Consider the following 22,607-nt stretch of genomic DNA (forward strand, 5'->3'; position numbering starts at 1 on the left):
TGTTGCTATTATTTTGCCAAGCCTAATGTGAGGCCTAGAAGCACAAATGTTTTATTTCTTTAGAGTGGTTCCAATATTGTTCTACTTTTAGTGTAAAACTCTTTCCCAAATGATAGACTTGCCTTGTGCTTGCATTCACCTGGAGGTGTAGAAAGATGAACAGAAACTTTGTTTTCTATTTTCTTGTCCATTATGAGTTTAACCCATGGGTACCAGAAGGGGAGTTATGATGAAGTATTTCCACATAAGAAATTTCTGGAAGATTTCAGTCCTGTAATAGTAAGGATTATCAGAAGCTAACAGTACTTCGGGCAAAAAGGTTTTCAATTTATTTTATGTCAGCTCCTTCAGATGAGGCATTAAGGCCTATTTTCTTCATTTCTCATTTCCAGAGAACCAAGAACCGGACTAGCAAAGGGCAACATGCAACATATATTTGTTGATTGCTGCTGGATAAAAAAATCAGAAAAACAATTTGTCCACAAAAGAAAAATATTCTGATACTGAAAAATCTATAGGCTTTAAATCAAAATTCCCTCCAGACACATACTAATGAAAACACTTGGTTGCCTAATTAGTGCTCCCTCAACTTGGACGTATGCACAGAGCAAGGCTCAGGCATGCCCCCAATGGATGGCCAGGTTCATTCTGTTACCATCTGCAGCAGTTACTTTAGACGCAGGCATGTGACACCCTTCTGTCCAATGAGGCCCCTAAGAAAGATTGGTGAAATCCATTCTAGACATAGCCATCAGGTGACCATGAAGGGACAAGTCTGAACCAAAGCTGATGGCTTGGGGATGATGGAACAAAGAGAAGGGAAGGACCCAGGTCCCTTGGTGTCACTTGTGACCTGCTGAAATAAATGTTCCCCAACGTGTGTTGCAAAATAGTGTTTATGCCCCTTCTTATTAGGCTTCCAGTTACCAACCATGAGACCCACCCCATGAGCCAATTGCTGCAATAAGCAATGAGATTTAGAAATGCACATTGACTGAAATGAATCAAATAGTCTACTCTATAAACAAAATATTTTGTCTTTCTTATAATCTTTATATTCTTTTTAAGCAATGAATGTCTTTATACGTTTTTAAAGAGAGAGAGAGTCTGAAAACCTGGGGAGAAAGAACATACCAGATGGAGAGAACAAACATTGCCAAGGGCTCCAGGTGATGTGACGTGCTCCTAGCAATTTTGAAAGAGAGCAGGGAGCTCCAAATGCGTGAAGTAGATAAGGGAGAAGGAACGAGGAGATGCGAGAGGTGAGCACGTGGCATGCAGGTTACATGAGGGCCCGTGGGTCATTTAAAAAGGTGACTCTTATTTATATTTGCTCAAAGGTTGTTGCAGCTGGGTTGTTGGCCAAAGGGAATAAGGGCAGACATTGCTACCTTTTGCAATCCAGGCAGAAGAATCTGTTGGTTATAGGAATGGGAAAAGGGACCCCTTTCCTTATTAAGTTCAAAAGGAACTTACCAAATGAGATCATGGGACACATTAATGCTGCAACAGGGAGGTTAACTATAAATCTCAAAGAAGAGGAAGATCTGATAAAGCTGGATCTAACAATGTGGGCTGAATCTGAAGCTAAAATGAGAGTCTCCTACTGTCTACCTAAGTTGGTATTTGTTCCCGAGAAACCACCTCACACCTATTAGAATGTCTTTTAACAAAAGGACAAAAGACAGAAAATGTGGGAAAGAATATGGAGCAAAGGGAACACTTATACACCGTTAGTGTAAATAACTGCATACTACTGTCACTGTAGTAGTCCTTATTGAAAATGGTGTGGACATTTCTCAGACTACTAAAATCAATATACTACCATGTGCCTCAGCAATCCCATACTGGATATATATCCAAAGGGTAAATATATTTAGCAGGAGAAAAAAAATTCCCAAAATCTAGTGTTTAGTATGGTGACTGTAGTAATAATAATGTGTACTTGAAAATTACTTGGAGAATACACTTTAAATATTCTCACCACAAAAAAATAAATATGTGAGTTGATGGATGTATTAATCAGCTTGATTTAATAATTTCATTATGTAGTCAAATATCCAAAATCACATTGTAATGCATAAATACATACAATTTTTATTTGTCAATAAAAAATAAATTTCAAAAATATTTGTGCATTAAAAAAAGAGAAGAAGCTGTTGGCTTGGAATGGAATGACAGTAATAGAGGTATTAAGACTCTCAGCCCCTGGATCTCTTTTGAAGGATCTGACAGGATTTGCTAATGGATAGAATGTGGGCTATGAGAGAGAGTGGGTTGTGAGGAGTCCAGGAATGCCCTGAGGTCAGGGGACCAAGCCTTTGGAAAAATGGAATCATTATTTATTTAAATGGGAAGGACTTTAAGAGGAACTGGTTTGTGTGTGGGGTAAGGGAATAATTAAGGTCTGGTTGGTCGTGTAAATTTTTATATACCTAATAGACTTTCAAGAAAGCACTCTGAGTAGCATATCTCTCTCTCTCTCTCTCTCTCTCTCTCTCTCTGTCTTTCTCTCTCTCTCTCTCTCTCTCTGTCTCTGTCTCTCTCTCTCTCTCTCTCTCTCACACACACACACACATATATGCTATATATGCTTATATATCACTAATATACAGTATACATATAATATTTAATATAATATATAGCACAATATATTATGCAATATGTATTACATAGACACTTACATGTGTAGATGTATATAATATGGCACATATCAGCTGGGTGTGGTGATGCATGCCTGTAATCCCAGCTACTCAAGAGACTGAGGCAGGAGAATCTTAGGTTTAAGGTCAACCTGGGCAACTTAGAGAAAGCCTGTCTCAAAATGAAGTTGAAAGGGCTGGGTATGTAGCTCAGTGGTAGAACACTTTCCCAGGATGTGCACAGCCATGGGTTCAACACCCAGTACTGAAAACCAAAAAGAAATAAAATCACATATATAGCATCATATATACAGGTACATAAATATCATAGAGAGTGGCCAGAGTTTTAAATCTGGGGGCCTTTGGTATAAAGATAGTATTTAAAGCCAAGAGACTGGATGGATTCATCTAGCTGGTCTCTTTCTTTTATGGAAACATTAAAGAGAAGTGGTTGAGGGCAGAGCCTGGGCCTAGCGGTCACCCAGAGCCAAGGAGAGGAGAGGGAAAACATTTCAGGATTTTCAGGACGTTTTGCTATTGATGGCAGATGAGGTATGGTGTGGGAGCTGAAGGAGGAAGGGGATCAAAGCCATTTCTTCTAAAGATGGAGACATTCTGGTACATTCATGCTGACCTGGTGGACAGAAAACTCCATGATGCAGGGATGAAAGGAGACTGAATAGAGCATTGTCCTTTCACAGAGGTGTAGGATGGGCTGTGTAGACACAGGGCTGGCCCCCTAGAAGCAGGGCAGTTCATCCCTCTGTCACATAGACAGGAAAAAAGATGGGGTGCCAGGGCACGGGGGGGGCAGGGTGAGTGGTTTGGTAGCAAGCACTTATGGAAATTATCTTCTAATTTCAATGAAATTGGAGGAAACTCATAAAGTGAAGGTAAGAATTGAGAAAGGATATGTTGAAGGTTTGAAGTAAAATAAGTGATGTGGTTGTCAATGAGTGGAGTGGAGGAATGGTTGGACTGGGGGAAAACAGCATGGCTACTGGGTGTGGAAACCCACTCATGACAGTCATGAATTTGGAAGGACAGTGTCCCCCTAGCCTTGTCAGGTTGTGTGAGTCGGTGATGAGCATGCCACATGATTTCCCCAGGGCTATAGCTGAGCCTGGAACGGAATGTAATAAGACATGGTAGGGTCTTCAAGTTCATTATCACAGCAACAATGCTTCCCATGGAAGTTTATTGATCACACATCTCATCTTTTCTTCATGTTTTACAATACATACAACTGTTTGAACTATAAGTAAAATATATATATTGCATGTGACTTTCTAAAGTCAGTGAATCTGGTGCTAGCACAGATTTCTTAGAACTCAATACTTCTGCTCAGGGAAGATATGTATCTACCGAGTAAAAACAGTAAAGAGAAAGTATATTATCAAGAGAAGAAGTAACTAAGCTTGTAAGTATATTTAGTAAGTGAAAAGATTCTTTCAGAAATATGCCTTGTGGTTTATCTGCAAAACTATTCAACCTCATTAACTCTGAGGGTAGCATACAGAATTAATTTGAAATGTTTACAGCTGGAATCAATAAAAAATAAGACTATTATAGAGTAAAAGAAGATGAGGAAAATTTATTAAAGATGTGAGAAATATATTTGTCCACCCAATACATTATTCTATGTTAAAGTTTTCTACTGGGTAAATTTGGCTTCCTCTTTGTTCAACATTGTATTTTACAACAATTATTCACACATTTTGTTTAGCTCTTGAGCCCCTTACAGACAATAATCCAACCTTAGAAGTCTTTACATCCTCTCTTTTGCCTTATCTTATTCTTTTTTAAATTAGTGAATAGCTAATCTCCAGTAAAATGTTCCATCAGTGTTTATTTAGTGAATTAACTAAATATCATGTAGTTCAGCAAATCTATTGTCCTAAATTTCAATGCTTTGAATCCATAATGCCCCCTTTGATGTAATGGACACTTTTAGTGAGATGGACAAATATTTTATAATAGGAACTGAAAATTTTCCATTCCCTGACAAGAAAAACTCACTCTCAAAACATAGCCATGAAAATGTCTAATTACTAAACCACCAGGGAACCAAGCTTTCTATTTTAGTGTGCAAATAAAATAGAAAATGATGTTGAATAAGTATGTCCTCATTAGTCTTCAAAACATTCTCATATTGTAGGACTGGAAAAAGCTTTAGGAAGCCATCAATTTCATCTTCCACTTCCAGGAAGGAAAATAACTAAATTATATACAAATGTTGTTGTCTTTCTTATATAAAAGTCTTCAGTGAACACAATTTCACAAAAAAATTTTACCTATAAATTTTAATGATGTTTTGTAATAAAATTAAATGATGGACATTATTTTTTATGTGCTTATTTCACCTCAAACGGTTGGTATACTGAATCTTCATAACTAGATTTTTGGATTCAAATAATGGTTTTCTAACTTGACATGTTATCATAGCTTGAATTCCTCAGGAGCAGACTCTGAGATGAATGTTTTTTACAATTAGTTTTATGACATGTGTGTCCAGAAGTGACCAGCTTGGAAACGGAAGAAGGGCGGAGAGATGAAGAAACTAAATAACTGCAATTTTAGGCACAAGATCCACAGAAAGTAAGATGTAGAATAATTTTGTAGGAAATTCTATATTATAACTTACATCTTAGAGAGTGATCTACACCTAAGGCAGATTTGCTGTGTTTTTGTCCAGTAGCCATTGGTTAGCAGGTTCAGAAGGGTTCGTGGAAAGGGAAGAATGGGAAGGGTGGAGGAATAAAAATGAATATCCAGATGATTTTGACTCTCCTCATTTGGTGGCCAAGTGGTCCCAGTAGTCTGAGGGCAGTGACCTGGAGTCTGTTCCACCCACACCAACAGAAACTGTGAGTCTGAGGGGACCTGTGCACATAGTAATGATGTCTGATACTTATGGCCAATGCCTTCAAGATGCTGAGAAAATACAACCGGCACATGTAAAGCAGCTATAGTCTAACACAGGAATTAATGAAAAGGCTGTCAGTATCATCCCTATGGGCTGGAAGATACTGACTAGAGGACATTGTGGAGGACTGACTTGTGGAGGACGTTGGATCTAACCTGGCCTTGAAACCTGTGGTCGGTTAGCTGCCTGAAGGAGAGAGGCCATGTCAAGTGGATGAAAATGTAAAATTTTGCAGATTGCAAAGCAAATCCTGAGATAGAATGGGAGTACAGAAGGTTTGCTAGGAACAAAACCTGGGAAAGGAATGAAAGAAGGTCGACATGAGAATGGGTCAGGGCAGCTCCCAGAATGCCACGCCGCCCTGATGGTTGCTCTGTGCCATTCCCATGGAAGGCGTTGAGCTGTGGTTGTCCTTAGTGGGTGCACATTGGGCAGAATGGCTAGACCCTGGTGACGCTGCCTTGGCTAGTCCAGGACAGGCCATCTTGAGGACAGCACGACAGACATGAAAACTGAGGTCCTCTCTGAAGGGGCAACAGCTGGTGGCTTTCACCTTACGACACTCCTCTGAGCTGGTGAGCAAGGGCTTTGCTAAAGGGGATTCTAAGTGGTCTGGCTCCTTTTCTGCACTCATGACTAACTGCAAGATGCCAGCAATTATGGAGGCATGCAAGACAAGATCACTGATTACAGGGGTAGAATAGGAGCCACATTTAGAACCATGAGAAATGTTGGAGACGGTGAGAAATAGCCCTTGGTTCTGTCCTCCTTGTGGGTATTTCTTCTTGTATCTCAGACCTGGTATCATTCTTGACAGCAGCTGCTGGAATGTTTTTGAATGAATAATTGAATGGTTCTGGACAGGCACATGGGTATGGGGATGATTCTATGTTCAAGCTGAATAAAAAGAAATAAAGAAACTGAGTCATTTGAGAATAGGTGACAGGGAAGGAGAAAGAGGCAACTGAAATGGAAGATAGAAAGTTGCAAAATAAATCTTAATGTCCTAGTCATTTGACCTGAGACCAATTCTGTTCCAAAAGAAGAAACTGACTTCATACACAAATGCCTTCTGTTAGCTACTAGATTGCTATCTTGCTTTATTTGCTTGACTTTTGTGAGCATCATATTTCCACCTCATGCAGCTATTTTCAGGGTTAAATAAGACAAAATTTCACATCCTGTTGATTCTTGGAGGTACTTACTTTGCTCACATTTTAAATAAGTCTGAAATTGGAACGACAGCAGTTGGTGGCATCATGTAATCTCTGTTGTGAAAGCCATTATGATAGCACACAAACGTCCAAAGTTCTGGTCTTGAAACCTTGCAAAAGCAGCATCAGGAGCTTGGAAGAAAATCCCAGAAACAGTAGCAGAGTGATCTTCAGAACCAAACGAGTGTGTGGGCAGGAGGAGGCCATGGTGATTCAGATGAGTTCAGCAAGATTCCAGATGCCGGGATAAAAAAACTCTACAAATAGGCAAAGAACTCAGCACCAAAAGGGCTTGGTTGCATTTATTGAGTGTTTTATGTGGAACTTCATCCTGAGTACTCAGTGGCTGAGAATGATATGTGGAGAAGAGGGATTCCATTCCAAGTTGAAGAGTGAGCAGGTGAGTTCTCCAAGGAAACTTTGAGAATATCTTCATCAATATGTTTCAATTGTTCTTCTTATATAATATAAAGATATGAAAATTAAGTGTCATTCTAAATAAGCTTAAAAGATATCTTTTAATAAATATAAAATTAAAAACTGAAAGGATAAGAACACATGATGCAATAGTTTAGTTGACTATTTATTTCTCTCCCTCTGTGGTACATGAAATGTGATGGATCACACAATGGATGGTAATATTTGATCTACCATGGCACAAAATACGATCAATGTATTCTAAGTTCTCAATGAAAGTGAAAGGGCTGTGTTTTTTATTCTATTATTATTTTTTTAAAAGACTTAGGTATTTGAGTCATTGAAAATAGTTCTTTGGAAAAATAGATGGCAGAAAAATAGAAATATAGAAGTTAAATAATTTGGTTAATATCTTCTAGTTCTATGTCATAGTTTCATCATTAGCTGAAAGGAGTATACACTTTCTCTATTTTTATCCAGTTATATCCAATCAATGATAATAGAGCCAGCAAGACAGTTAATTCTAAAAATGAGCATTGCAAACAAAGAACTTAGTTTTTTTCTTTGTGTTAGTCTTCAGCATACCAGGACTCTGCTAAGAACATCTAGGTTCCCGGATGTGTGGAATGTGGAGCTTCTCCTGTCTGTAATGCTGAAGCGACTGATTTGGGTGCCGAGTGTCCCAGGAGCATTTCACCTAGTGTCTGACCATTTCACCTAGAGCCTGAGAGGCAAGAATAGTTGACGGTGTTTCTGGGGCCAACAGCAAAGTGGAAGCAGAGGGTGAAAGGAGCAGTGTTGGTGGCCTGAGCACCACAGGTGCCACCAGGAGCAGCCATCTCCTTGAGGACTCGCCTTCCCACTCTGCTCTTGCCACTACTCAGTTCTCCACTGTTTGGTTTCTGGTCTCTTTTCCCCCCTCTTCCTTTCCTAATGCAGTCCAATTCTTATTCCATTCACAGTCATTTAGATTGTTGGGGGATTTCTGTGAAATGGAACCTCCTATGACTGAGTTTCTTCACTGTTTATTAAAATGGAAAAGTCCTGTGGACAATTTTCATCACACTGAGACGATGCTCATGGCAAGTTGTCTGGTTCCACAGATTCTATCCAAGGCCATAGAGTGCCTTTAAAACCTACAATTTGAGTTTTACAAGTTGCATATTATCCCGGGGAAACATCCAACTTTGATATGACTCTCTTACTGTGCTTACTATACTGTGTCTCAGAGGACACACTCAGGACAGGACTCTGGGCTAGCACACAACCTGCCCCAGAGCATCTGTCTTCATCTGCATAAACACTCATAACAGTTACTTTTCCTGATTTACACAGAATGGGTCTTACTTATAGCTGTGATAATAGTGAAAATAAAGGAAATAGTAGTGAACCAAAGTTGTAGCACAGGGCACAAAAGCTCTGATGGTGCGACAGGGAGGAGGAAGGTGAGTGCTCTGTGGGTTCTGAGCCCAGCTTTCGTGGGCCAGGATGTGCAGTGAGGAAGCCCCCGGCACAGGGTTCAAATAAAAATATACACACACAGAGATACATTTTAGCTTCTGGGAACTTTTTATTCACACACTACAGTTATACATAATAGTGGGATTCTTTTTGGCATATTCATATAATTTATTCCATTTCAATTCCTAGTACCTCTCCTTTCCTCCCCTCCTTTTCCCCCTTGATCCCCTCCCTCTACTCTACCAGTCTTCCTTCTATTTAGTTTTTGCTTTTTAAAATTGGTGCATTATAATTACACATAAAGTTGGAATTCACTGCTATATATTCATATATGCACACTGCATAATTTAGTCAATTTCTTATACTCTATAAAATGTGAATGTATGAATGCCTATTACCAGGCAACTAATACTAGCTCCTACCATTTCCATCTCGATTTGTGTGCCCTAATATGTGTATGGGCATGCACATATAAGTGTGTATGTATGTATATACAGTTATCCCTATTCCTCATTTATCAATGCAAGACTTTGGAAAAATACACAGAGAAAATAAAATCATGGAAAGGTAGTTTTAGAGAGAACCAATGTCTCCTTCTACCATGCCATTTTGGAACCTGAGCTTCAGCAGGTGAAAGGGGCTCAGCCAAATGCGGGCACTGATGGAAGACAGGAGGACAGGCCCTGAGCACATAGTTGTGTCCTCTCCTTGCCCATTCCTGAATATATCCTCCTGGTGCATCTGTTGATGTACAGCCAAGAGTGAAAAGTCTATTAGTTAGGATACAATAATGCTTATGTGATAAATCTCCTTTTCCCTAAAGTCAATGAAAATGACTTCTAGAATTTTTCCCCCCTTAATTTCCCTTCAGCATCCACTAAAACTGCAGAAATACTCAGAAACATGAAAGAATACTTCTCATCCCAGAGACTCCTAATAATCCAGGTGTTTTTACCATGTGGGAGGGCATCTGCCCTCTGGTTCTGTGCTAATGTCTGGAAAAGTTGTTAACCACACACCTTTTTATATTCCACGGCTCTGGCTCAACCGTGAAGTTCTTCTTTTTCTTGGAATTAGAAATTTATTTTTACTGCTGCCTGGGAATATTTAGCCTTCCTGAATGCTTCAGTGTACTTTTTACTATTTGAGAACCTGGAAGGCGCCTTCAGTTGAAAATATTATCCAAGTGGGTTCTGAGTGAGATCGAGGCAAAAACTTTTAACTTCAAACTTGACTCTAAATGATTGCAGCAATTAGTGCCACACGTGCACCGAGAATTCAGTAAGTTCTGTTAATTATCAACTCAAGATTGACTTTTTTATCATGATAAATACAACGTTCTCAGTGAGTTTCATATTTTAGCTACCTAAATTTATCTAGTACTGTGTGTTTATTCTTTCCTTCCATTAAGATTGAAATACACTGTGTTCGTTCAAACTGTTGATTACAATCAAGATGTATCAAACTTTAAAAGGTTGTTCATTCATTCATTTTTCAGGGCTAATATTTGTTGGGATTCTGCTCTGTGTGGTATGCTGGAGCTCTGGCAATGCACAGAAAATGAATTGTCCCAGCTTGCATGGAACTTGCATTGAACTGGGGGGTGGCAGTTTATACACAGGTAGAGAACTAAATGCAAACCATAATGTTAGATTCTGGTGTTTCTAGAAAGTAAAACAGGGTAAGGGGCACGTGAACAGGGGAATGGCTTCAGACAGTGTGACCCGCAAGTGCTGTCTGAGGAGGTGACTTTTGAGCAGGAGACAGCCAGGGCATGATCTGGGGAAGAGGCATCCTTCCAAAGGGTGCGCTCAGGCAAAGAGCAAGTTTCCAATCTTCTAGGAACGTTCGAGAAATAGAAAGAGAATAAATGATTGGAGTGTGGAGGATGGGCAGAAGAGGAATGTGAGGTGAGTTTAGAGGGGTAGATGGGGCCGGATCACAGAGGGCTTCACAGCATGAGAAATATTAGCAGCAGCTTTGAGTTGGTGAAACGTCTGTGGGGTTTCAGGTAAAGGGTTAGCTTGGAATGCCGCTCCGGGTGAATCAAGCATAGAAGCCAGCCGGTCATCAATTACACCAGCTTTGGGGTACGTGGGGTCTAGAGGCCATGGGTTCTGGCTCTTTGTACAAAGATCACAATGGCAACTGGTGTGCCAATCCCGTGAATGATCCAGATGCCACTGACCATGCTTCGGGAAACTCAGAGGGAAGCTTCCCAGGTTGGTGTATCTGAAAAGAGAGAGGAGGGAGGGAGAGAACTTTTCCTGATGAGTGGTAGGTTCATTTCTGTGTGCATTCTGATAGATGCCTACTCTTTGGGCTACTTTGGGGCTGAGGTTAGCTTCCCCTGTGACATGATGAACTTGCAGAGGAGAGACTAGCAGCTCTCCCTGTCCTCTGTTTGGAACTATCTGATGCTGCTGACATTACTGAAAACCCTTCTGAATGACCAATTGTTTCATGTTGGTCAACTAAGGCAAGGATTGCATATGATGATTTAAGCTCTTCTGGCCCGAGAGACATCTTTATCACTTCTTGAAGAATAAGGGGAACTTTGGTCATTTTAGTTCATATTTACTTTCCTTCTGCCTCTGACCAGTCCCTAGAGAAGCTAGGAAAAGGCCAAGCTGCCACATTCTCCTGAAGAATCGACTGCAGAAGTTATAAAAATAATGCTTCATAACTCACTATTAAAATATGTCCTCCAAAGCCTAGAATTTCGTTAGAGGACAAGAGAGGAGAGATTAAACGAAAGGACGCTGAGAAAAGGAAAGCTGAGCCTGGAAGAGCTCAGATGATGAACAGAAGTGGTATGTGACTGCAGAAGGAGGAAGTGGGATTTCAGCTTCTCCTGCCCCGACCTTGGGGAAATCTATGGCCTTAGGTTTACAAGTCAGCTCCTGTCGAATGGGAATGTTTGCACAGTGAGTTTCTGCACTGATGGATGCTCCCTGACCCCAGGCTGCCTGGTGTTGTTAGGAAGGACGCAGACTTCACCAAGCAGATGTTCCTCATCTGCAGCATAGGGTGATTACACACATTAGTGATTGCTTTGGATGCTTTCAGTGAATATGATATTTGAAAATAGTTTTTAAAAGCCAAAAGATGCATAACCCACAGGCTTATATCACAATTCCCTCTTTCTTTCATCCAAATTTCCAGGGTGGCCAAACTGAGGCAAGAGGATCCAACTCTTGTAGCCACTACGCCACCCCCAACCTCCAGCTTTTACCTTCATTTTCTGAATTTGTGTTTGTACATCTCAAGGTCATTTTAGGGTAGAGAGGACTTTAGCTCTTTTATGTTACTATTCTAGTCCCCCTAAACCCGCTGCCTCCCAATTCAGCAACATCGTTAATTTTAGCTAGATGAATTCTATATTAACAACTCTTAGCCCCAAATGTGACATATTTCCCTTGATTTTCCCCATGTTTCATTGTTGATTTCTATTGCTGTGTGTCTGTGTACGTACAGTTATGTTTTCCTTTTACTTGATGTTTCTACTTGGCCAAGTTTATCAGGTTAAATTTCTTGGTCCATTCTGTTTGGTGGTTTGCTTTCTTGAAGATCTTCCTTCTAATGGCTGCATTCTCATCCGGTAACAGAGCCAGCTCCTCTGCCACAGGAACCTTTGGAATGCCCCTTACTTTTCTCTTTTGTTCTGATTTTCACTTCTGTGATCCTATTTTCTGCATCTCATATCTCTTTCATGATTTTGATCTCATATTGGTTAATTGTATCATCTACTATCTTCCCAGGAATGGGACTGGGGAAAACTTTTTTTTAAAACAAATTTATTTGAAAATATTTTAATTAACATATAAGTTGGAGATAGAAACCTGAGTTGAAAAACATCATTGGGAATTTTGAAAAAAATTTCTTCCCATGTTGCCGTTAAGGTCTTTAGTACCATTTTTGTTCCTTTTCTTTGCAAGAAACATTTTTTTTTCTTTCTGGAAGTTTCTAGGAATTTTTCTTGTCTATTGTTCTGAAATTGCACCATGATATGCTGTTTTTCGTCATCTGTGTTCATTTTCCTATATGTTAAGTGGGACTTTCCAATATGGAAACTCAGACCATTTATTTGGGGAGATTTTTTTCAATAAATTTACACCCTTCATTTTTTTTTTCCTCATTTGCTTTCCATAAGTCCTATTAGATTTTAAATATTAGATTTTGAATCTCATAGATAAGGCTTCTAGCTATTTAATCTTTATTCAAATAATCTCTTGTTTTTTTCTGTATTTTGTAGATTTATTAACTTAATTTTTAATACTCTTACTTCTTTCAATCTATTACATAATTTCCTTTTGTGGACATTTTATTTCTCTTTGATTGTTCTATTTATATGGCAGTATATTCTTGCAAATCCAGATCTTCTTGGCTCTCTGAGAGGGATTAAATTAAAAAAAATTAATTGTATCTCCTGTTGTATATTTCCTTTGATTTATTTTTCATTTGTGCTTTGTTTGTTTAGTTGTTTGCCTTGATTTATTCCTTCTGTCTTGAAGGGTCTCCCTGTTTATCTAGTGCTCAGTAATCTTAAACTATCTTTTCAATCTTTTGATTGAGACCTAAGTGTGAATTTAGAGTATGTTAGCAGGACCAAATGAGATTGGGCTACACAATAGTTGGATTTCTCTTTATGTGAGCTGAAAATATCCATTGATTGTTTTTCTATTCAAGTCTATATTTAGTTTTCTAAAAACTAATAATTTAACTAGGGTTGAAGATGTAGCTCAGTGGTGGAAAACTTGCCTAGTATACACAAGGCCTGGGTTAATCCTCACCAAACACACACACACTCACACACACACACACACACACACACACACACGCACACACACACACGAAAATATTAAAAGAAAAAATTTAACAAATCATGTGAGGGGAATATGACTGGCCTAAGCCCGGCAGGGAAAGGGGCTGGATTCTCAATGTTGAGAGTGTCTGTATTCACTTAATCCCTGTTTACTTCCACATTAGTCTTTGCTGTGTTCAGTGCCTCTAAAATCTAGAATCTAATTCATCCAGCAGATTTGGGGAAGAGGTGATTCCCCCCAGCTGAGTGGGGCACAGGCAGAGTCCTGAGATCTGATTTGCTCTTGTTACGATTTCTACACAATCTTCTTGCTTAACCTTGCACTCTGCATATATTGTTGTATTGAGTTTTTGAGTCTTTTCTGTGTTCTTCTTGGGAGCCATTGATGGAGCCGTCCAGGCCTACAATTTCCATGGAGGAAGGGCTTAAGGATATCAACGCTATTGGAGGTGGGCTTAGGGGGCTGTCTTGAATCTGACTGACAGCCTCAAGGGTTGCTATTCTCTGATGCATAGGATGATTCCCAGTGAGGGTGCAGCAGTGAGTCACCAGCAGCAAGAAGACCCTTAAACTAGTGGATGCATGTGGGCTCTGGAGTGGGATTCTGGGTAGAGTGCCACAAAATCTACTGTGGAGATAGTCAGAGTCCAAACTTAAAAGTATCTTACATGAACATATAAATAAATTGGGATTTATAAAACTATGAACATTTGAGAGGTATTAAGTATTTCTTGATAGGGAATATATATGATAAAATATGTATGGTTAACATATCTGCGAAGAAGTAGGGTAATGACAGATATTTTTAAAAAGATGAGAATGGATGTAGTGAGACCAGTTAGAAGGTTATGGAAATGGCATATGCATTGCATTCTGTTGCTGTGACCAAAAACCTGGAGGAGGAAAGGTTTATTTTGACTCACAGTGTCTGAAGTTCTAGTCCATGGTCAGTGGGCTCTATTACTTCCAACCCGAGGGAGGTAGGACGTCATGGTGGAAATGTATGGCAGCTCATAGGAGCTGGGAAGCACAAGGAAAGGACACAGTCCCCAAGAGCATGCCTCCAGTGAACTCCTACTTCCAGCCACATCCCCGCTACCTACAGTCACCACCCAGTAGTCCATGCAACTTAATTCATGGGCTGGGTTGTAGCTCTTTGGTACAGTACTTGCCTAGCATGTGGCACTGGGCTCAATTCTCAGCACCACATATAACTAAGTAAAATAAAGGTCCATTGACAACTAAAAAAAATTTTTAAAATTGTTACTTCATCAAATGGATTGATCCACTGATGAAATTACTGCTCCTATAACCCAATATATATTTTTTCAATTACCTAATCAATTATTTAGATGAAGATATTATAGAAGCTATGTTCATCATATTTACTTTTGGAAGGGTGAGAGAAAATGAAATCAGTCTCCGCAGTGGTTTTTAGTGTTTGGATAAAAGAAGTGAGACTAGGTGAAATGTGACAACTATAAATATTAGTTTGTATTTGGTTGAAAATCACTTGGACAAGCACACAATCAGGGCAAAATGACAGTCAGAAAAGCAAATGTGACCTTCAGTTTTATTAGTAGAAATACAGTATTCGAAATAAGCATGCTGGAAGTACTGATCTGTTCCACATGTTTTAGAAATCTCGTCATTTGATGGTCTCAGTTGTTTATGTCATACTTTACAAAAGACATCCACCACAGACAAAACAATGACACTCGACACTCAGGAAGTTAGGGAACCGAAGGCTTGGGGTTGTACACAAGGAAGAGATGTAGGAAATGAGAGGGCTTATCTTTAAGATGTGCAGAATTATTTGGAGAGAAGTGGGCAGGTAATGGGACTGGAGAAAACATGATCATATCTTCAAATATTTGAATTGAGCCTAATGCCAAGGATATTATTTTCAATGACCCCTTCAATGACCTGAAACAGAAGGCTGGAAACTTCAGAGCAGCTCTCAGAAAAGGACTTGTCCCCTTACCTTTTATTTTCTTATCGACTGTACCTAACCACTTGGCAGTTACATTGTATATGGTCAAAATTAAATGTGAAGAAAACAACCTTAGACAAATCTCCTGAATCCTGAAATTCTGTGATGCTGGGTCCTGGGGATTTGAGGACTGCATTGAGGGCTAAGATGCACTGAGTCCCTTTGAGTCCTGGTCCACGTGCACAGGTTCATCATGCATCCAACTCACAGCTTTGTCCCCTGCAGGACTTAGGGGCTTGAGAGTCAGGGGAAATGAGAAATTCAGGGCCTTCCAACTAGCACTTGTGTCTTTGAGTTTTTACAAACCAGGAAAGGGAGGAAGTAGGCATTTTCAAAGCATTTAATATTTGATAACAAAAAGTTTGCTAAAAGAAGTAAATTTGAATTTCTACTTTTATTTTCACAGAGTTTCTCTGGATTCAAGACTTTCACAGAGTCAGTAAATCAGCCACCATATAACTATTTCAAATTATTGGGAGTGTTTTTTTTTTTTTTGAATCACAGGAACATAATGAGCCAAATATCTAATTCTCTCAGTCACTTTATAGTTGCTACCTTTACCTCCCAGCTGCATGCCCATAAGGATAACGTTGAGGTTTGGACCTGGAACGTCCCTCAAAGGCTCATGTGTTGAAGGATTGGTCTCCAATGTTCAGTGTGCAGAGGTGGGGCCTATGGGAGGTGATTGGGTCCTGAGCACTCTGACCTCGTCAGTGGATTAATCCCCCAACAAATTTGCAATTGGATGAGTTCTTGAGAGGTGGTGGAAACCATGGGAGAGGGGTCTGCTTGAAGGATGAGGTGCCTGGAAGTGTGTCCTGGAAGGGTTCATCTTGTCCCTGGTCCCTTCCTTGATCTCTGCTTCCCCACTGCCATGGGCTGAGCAGCCTTGCTCTTCCAGGTCCTTCCCCTGTGGTGTCCTGCCTCTCCTCAGGCCCACAGCACAGAGCCCACCAACCACGGACTGAAACCTCTGAAGCCGCGAGCCACTGTAAATCTTTCCTTGTTTAAGTTTTCCTCCTCAGGCATTGTGTCCCAGCAATGAAAAACTGACTAACACAGATAATATTGTTCATTGGCCACTACACTGTACGAGAACAGTTCAGGCTAAAAAAAAAAATCCTCTTCATCCCCATTCACACAAATTCTGTACAGTGATTCATTTATTCCTTCAAAATGCAAAAGAGTAAACAATACATGACTCATTTATTAAATCTCCCATGTTTTCATTGCATATCCCTGACCAGGCTTTGGGACGGATGCTTTCCTTCTGTTACTCCCAGGTTCCCTGAATCACCAAAGTCTCTAGACATTTCAGGAAGTCCTATCCCTACCTCTCAGAGATGCACCTGTGGGTGGGAAGGAAGCAGCACCAGAAAGTGAACTAGGAGCAGAGGTACCATCCTAGATCTGGGCACCCTCAGTCTTAACCCTGGGTCCCGCATGCCTTGCAAGGCTCCTCTAACCACAGCGTGCAAACAGATATTGGGGATATCATGTAAATACATCCTGTGATTCAGTAGGTCTGGAGTCGGGGCCTGAGAACTCGCATTTCTAATATGTCCCCAGGTGATGCTGCTGCTGTTGGTCTGTGGAACACACTTTGAAAACCGCTGATTCACATTCAGTCTCTGAACCAGTGGACTCCCATTCTGTTTTTCCTCCAAACAGACCCCTCCCTATGGGATAAGTAGTTCATGTGATCCTGGGAACCTAACAACCCAGACTCCCTGAGCTATACCCTGGGTATTCAAGCCCCTAGAATTCCTTGCTTGGACTTTCTCTGTTACCACTCATACGACTGCTCACCTGTTCCTAGGCTGACCTGTTGATGGAAGGTCCCTTTAAGTCTGCTTGCATGTCTGGATCTATGGCTGACAAAAGGTTACCTATTTTAAGAGGTCTACCTGTATGGCTGGGGTGGGTGCAGAGACATGACCTGCAAAGCCCCTCTTCCGTATAGGTGGAGAGAGGTGTAGACACGGAAAAGAGCCATGATCAGAGGGCCTTCAGGCAGGAGGTTTTGTTTCTCTATCTATTGATGTCTATGCCAGAGAGAAATTCTATCCTCTCACAGGATTGTCCCTGATTTTAAGGCCACAGAATCACAGATAGTGATTGAACAACTCTTTTGCAGGAGGAACTGTTACATGTAAAGTGCTCTTCCTAGGGTGAATGAAGAATGTCTGTTCTCTCCATTTTCCCCTCTCTACCTCATCCAGATAACCACAGAGCATGTGACCACAGAGCATGTGACCACAGAGCATGTGACCACAGAGCATGTGACCACAGAGCATGTGACCACAGAGCATGTGACAGAGCATGTAACCACAGAGCATGTAACCACAGAGCATGTAACCACAGAGCATGTGACCACAGTGCATGTGACCACAGTGCATGTGACCACAGAGCATGTGACCACAGAGCATGTGACCACAGAGCATGTGACCACAGAGCATGTGACCACAGAGCATGTGACCACAGAGCATGTGACAGAGCATGTAACCACAGAGCATGTAACCACAGAGCATGTAACCACAGAGCATGTGACCACAGTGCATGTGACCACAGAGCATGTGACCACAGAGCATGTGACCACAGAGCATGTGACCACAGAGCATGTGACAGAGCATGTAACCACAGAGCATGTAACCACAGAGCATGTAACCACAGAGCATGTGACCACAGTGCATGTGACCACAGAGCATGTGACCACAGAGCATGTGACCACAGAGAATGTGACAGAGCATGTAACCACAGAGCATGTGACAGAGCATGTGACCACAGAGCATGTGACCACAGAGCATGTGACCACAGAGCATGTGACCACAGAGCATGTGACAGAGCATATAACCACAGAGCATGTGACCACAGAGCATGTGACCACAGAGCATGTGACCACAGAGCATGTAACCACAGAGCATGTAACCACAGAACATGTGACCACAGAGCATGTGACAGAGCATGTAACCACAGAGCATGTGACCACAGAGCATGACAGAGCATGTAACCACAGAGCATGTGTCCACAGAACATGTAACCACAGAGAATGTGACAGAGCATGTAACCACAGAGCATGTGACCACAGAGCATGTGACAGAGCATGTAACCACAGAGCATGTGACCACAGAGCATGTGACAGAGCATGTGCTTTGGAGGTCCCATGGATTTCAGCTGAAATCCCACTTTAGATTCTTATGTGAGTTTAAGCAAGTTAGTTCGTCTCTTTGCTCTCAGTTTCTTTATCTTTAAAGTGGGAATAAAATCAGAATGTGTCCCCCCTCCCATAATCACCCCATTTTATTCTATTCTTCTCTCAGCCTTTAGCACAAATGCCACCTTCTTAGAGGCGACTGAGTGCCTGTATCTCATCAGCAAGTAGCTTTTCTTTCCTCCTATTTGTCCTTTGTATTTGTTTTTGTTTTGATTAATGTCTTACTAGCCAACAGCACACAAGAGAGAGCGGGACCAAGTCTCTGTTCTCTGTTGTATCCCTCCAGCTGGCACACTGCCTGGCACCTTATAGATGTGAAATGCATAAACCAACTTGTGGTCATTGTCACAATTAGAGAGAGGATATATTAAGAGACCACACCTAGTACTGATTTCTTTTCAGTATGATTCGTACTATAAATAGATATTTTATTTTGTTTTCTCACACTCAATATCAGGGGGAGGATGGGGTGAATTTGGGACAGCTACAATCTGAATTGTCCAAGTCAAGAAAAAATGTGGTGTGATAAGCGACTGGCTGGAGCAATGGGAATCATGACACACTTTTTAGAGACTAAAGAAACAAAATACCCACAGTTTTAAACAAAGGATAATAAATAGAAGAAAAAGTTGTATTTGCCAGTTTTTCTCACCCCCTTCCCCCAAACTCAAATGGAGCATCTACTTAAAAAAAAGTAATTTCCTCCTCCAGCGTCCACATTGGCTGTCACCAGCCTCCCCCTGCCTCTTTGCAACTTGGGGGGTTATTTAACAGTTCCTTTAATATCAGCCAGCCCCAGAATTCCCTTGTCAAACATTTCTGGGGCCTCGACTTGAAAAAAAGTAACGATTTTCTCAAATCTGTGAACAGGACACTTCTTTTTTTATAGATATAATGTCAAAATAAACCATCTGCTTGTACAACTGTTTCTAATTACTTCCCTGCCTAGACTCTCCACTCCAGGGGTTTGGCACCAGCACCCCGCCCAGAGCAGTGCCTGCCCAAATCCTCACAGGCGGCTCATCAACGCGATTGCCACTCCGGGTGGAGCCCGGACCTGTGAGCCTGGGTGTCCCTGGGTCCGTCTGCCCGGCCATCTGCTGGTGGTGCCTCTGCCTCCTGCCGCTTCCCCCCACTGAGCCCCACCTTGCAGAAGTGCAGCCTGCCCCGCCACCGGCCACACAGCCTGGAGCTCAGCATGTGTCCCCCGGGCTTGGGGCACTTCTTGCTGCTGGCCTCTTCCCTGCTCCTCGCAGGGCTGTCAGCTGTTCCTCAGAGCTTCTCGCCATCTCTGAGGTAAGTGAGGTTTGTTGTTCTTTAAGGCAGAGCTGCCTGCTTTGCGTGGCAGGGTGAAGCTTGCAGACGGCTGTCCCAAGCCAAGAGCAGACACTAAGTTGGGCATGCGATAAACGGTCTTCAACCTGTTGCTGTGGCTTTCCTTATGTCTACCCTGGCGTGACTTCATCTCTCTCCTTTGCTTTTCCTTTGGAAAAATACAATCATTGGAGAAAAAAAATATATCATTTATCCTTGTGCAAACACATATCAGCAGGAATTTCTGCCCCGAGTTAAAGGTGTACTCTTACCAGCACAGAACGATCTCAGAGCCCAGAAGACTGCACTATCTGTTCCCCACAGCATCTTCATGGGGTCTGTTTTGCATTCTGAAAGAGACTTTTGAGGTGCATCACAATTGCTAAATAGTTCATTTGCTTTTTGAAGCCAATTTCAAAAAGCTTTATGTCTTATATGACCACAGTATGTAACGCCTTCAGTATCTTCATTTCTTTTCCACGAAATAACCACCCTCTGGCCAGCAGATAGCAATGGAACATTTTTTAAGAAGTCCTGAAAAATCGTTTGCGTTTGATCTAAATGTGCATATAAGATTCAGCGCCGACCACCAAGGGCAGGGCTAGGTCACCTCTATCCACCAGGAAGAAGGTCATATTTCATATCGTGGTTATTGCTCAGGTGGACGGTACCGGTTTGGGAAAGACACAGCCTTTGTAGGGGCTCCCAGAGGGATCAGGCTGCAGACCCGTGCCTGTGGGGTGAACACGGGCCAGGAAAACTGGGTTGGGAGCAGTCAGGGCTGTGTCTGTGTCTGACCCTGGGCCTGGCCTTGATTTTTGTCGCCCCTCAGAAGCTCGTCGGGCGCCCCCTGCAGGCTGTCCCGGGCCGAGTCGGAACGCCGGTGCCGGGCACCTGGGCAGCCCCCAGGGGGCGCCCTGTGCCACGGCCGGGGCCGGTGTGAGTGCGGCGTCTGCATCTGTCACGTGACCGAGCCGGGCACCTACTTTGGGCCGCTGTGTGAGTGCCACGAGTGGGTGTGCGAGACCTACGACGGGAGCACCTGCGCAGGTAAGGCCGAGGCACGGCCCCGCGGGACTGGGCCACTTGTTAGGGCTGCGAGGGGCGGGGACGCGCCGGCCTTCAGACCGCACCAAGTGAGTCATTGCGGACGGCGGGGGTGGCACTTCTGCAGGTGGGTCCCGACTGGCAGCCTCTGTCCCGATACTGTTCTCTCCCCTGCGTCCCAGCTTACCTGGAGGCAACATTCGTAATCCTCATTCACTCAATTCTAAGTCCCCCTTGCCCCTGTTACAGTTCCTTACATGGACCAAATGCCCCACATCCTCACTCCCGGAGTCACTCTGCTGGGCTCACCTCCCCCATCCAGAGTGTCAATCATGGGGAATTACCTTCCTCAATTCCCTGCGGGTAGAATGGAATTGTCTTTGAATTCTGATTTGTTCCTTTACCCTTGCAAACGGGTCTAGTTCACCGACGGGTGCACATCAGAAAACTGGAGCAAGGAAAAAAGAAAAAATAAACAGGCACATATTTTCTTCGAAGCAATTGTTCTTGTATTGTTTTAGCTGTTTGAATTTTTGAGCTGCCGTGGAACTTGGTATTTTGTTAGGGTGGAGCAAAATAATCATTTCCCTTGCACATTTTTAAGAAGTGATTCAGGTCCTGATATTGGAAAGGGTCAAGAAATTCCTTGGTAGAGAAAGAACCCTTAACCTCTTTACCAGTTTCATATAAACGAGTCATTTACTTGAGGCCAACAGCCTCAGTTAGTTCACTGTCACCCATACAGGAACTCCATTAGTAAGGGACAACACCATGCATTCCAAGTAGGGTTTGGCAAATGAATTGGGGGAAAAAAAATAGCAACTTATTTTATTCTTGATGCAGCTAATACTGAGACATCCAACAATAACACACAGAGATCAGAAATGACTTTATAGCAAAATGTTTTTTCTTGGCACCTGGGCCCAGATGTATACTGTGAGAATTCTCAATATATGTGCTGTTTGGCAGTGGGAAAAAAAAATAGTCCTAGAGGTAATTTGGAGAGACACAGGTGTTTCTATGTGGTTTGTTTACCCATCTTTAAAATACTGATTTCCACAGCTTGTTATGTTAACTTCATCTGCCCCACATGTTGCAGAATTATAAAGGGTAACCAACCCTTTGGAATGAGAGCTAAGTGTCTCTAATATTTCATTCTTGATTCAACTGTTACCCAACTTCTCTGGCTTTTATTGTCTCTGACAAGGCCTCTTCATTATTAAGAGTTTTGAACAAAATTTCCAGGACTTTTTCTTTGTTGTTTCAATAGAGAAGGTTTGACATGCAGCCTTCAACTGACGAATCTAGCAAATGAGTGTCACCAGATATACCTCCCTGCTGAAGAATCCTGGCTGGTGCCTATGCAGAGGAAGGCTGTGGTAGATAGAGACCTTTTTCCTCCTGTGGAAAGTGATTTGTTGTTTATTCATAACATTGTAGTCACCACATTCCTTCCTGGTAGAAATGCAGTACTGAGTCATGTGGGGGTACATTTCTATACAAGGCAAAATGTTTCTCTTTATTGCAATGCTGAATGAAATAATTGTGTTCACT

At 41.8% G+C, this 22,607-nt stretch overlaps 1 protein-coding gene across 2 annotated transcripts in view; it reads left to right on the forward strand.

Moving 5' to 3' along the window:
* The first annotated feature begins 19,567 nt into the window (after positions 1-19,567).
* The window catches only part of Itgbl1 (integrin subunit beta like 1), a 218,586-nt gene continuing 215,546 nt past the window's right edge, over positions 19,568-22,607 (forward strand). The window contains exons 1-2 of one of the 2 annotated variants that reach the window (XM_078016303.1): positions 19,568-19,988; positions 20,839-21,056. In XM_078016303.1, the coding sequence (XP_077872429.1) occupies positions 19,891-19,988; positions 20,839-21,056 (316 nt within the window). In that variant the 5' untranslated portion in view covers positions 19,568-19,890. The remainder of the gene's footprint in view (positions 19,989-20,838; positions 21,057-22,607) is intronic. The other variant, XM_005317010.5, reaches the window with a different exon arrangement.

Source organism: Ictidomys tridecemlineatus, chromosome 6 (genome assembly GCF_052094955.1).
Source record: "Ictidomys tridecemlineatus isolate mIctTri1 chromosome 6, mIctTri1.hap1, whole genome shotgun sequence".
Taxonomy (NCBI): domain Eukaryota; kingdom Metazoa; phylum Chordata; class Mammalia; order Rodentia; family Sciuridae; genus Ictidomys; species Ictidomys tridecemlineatus.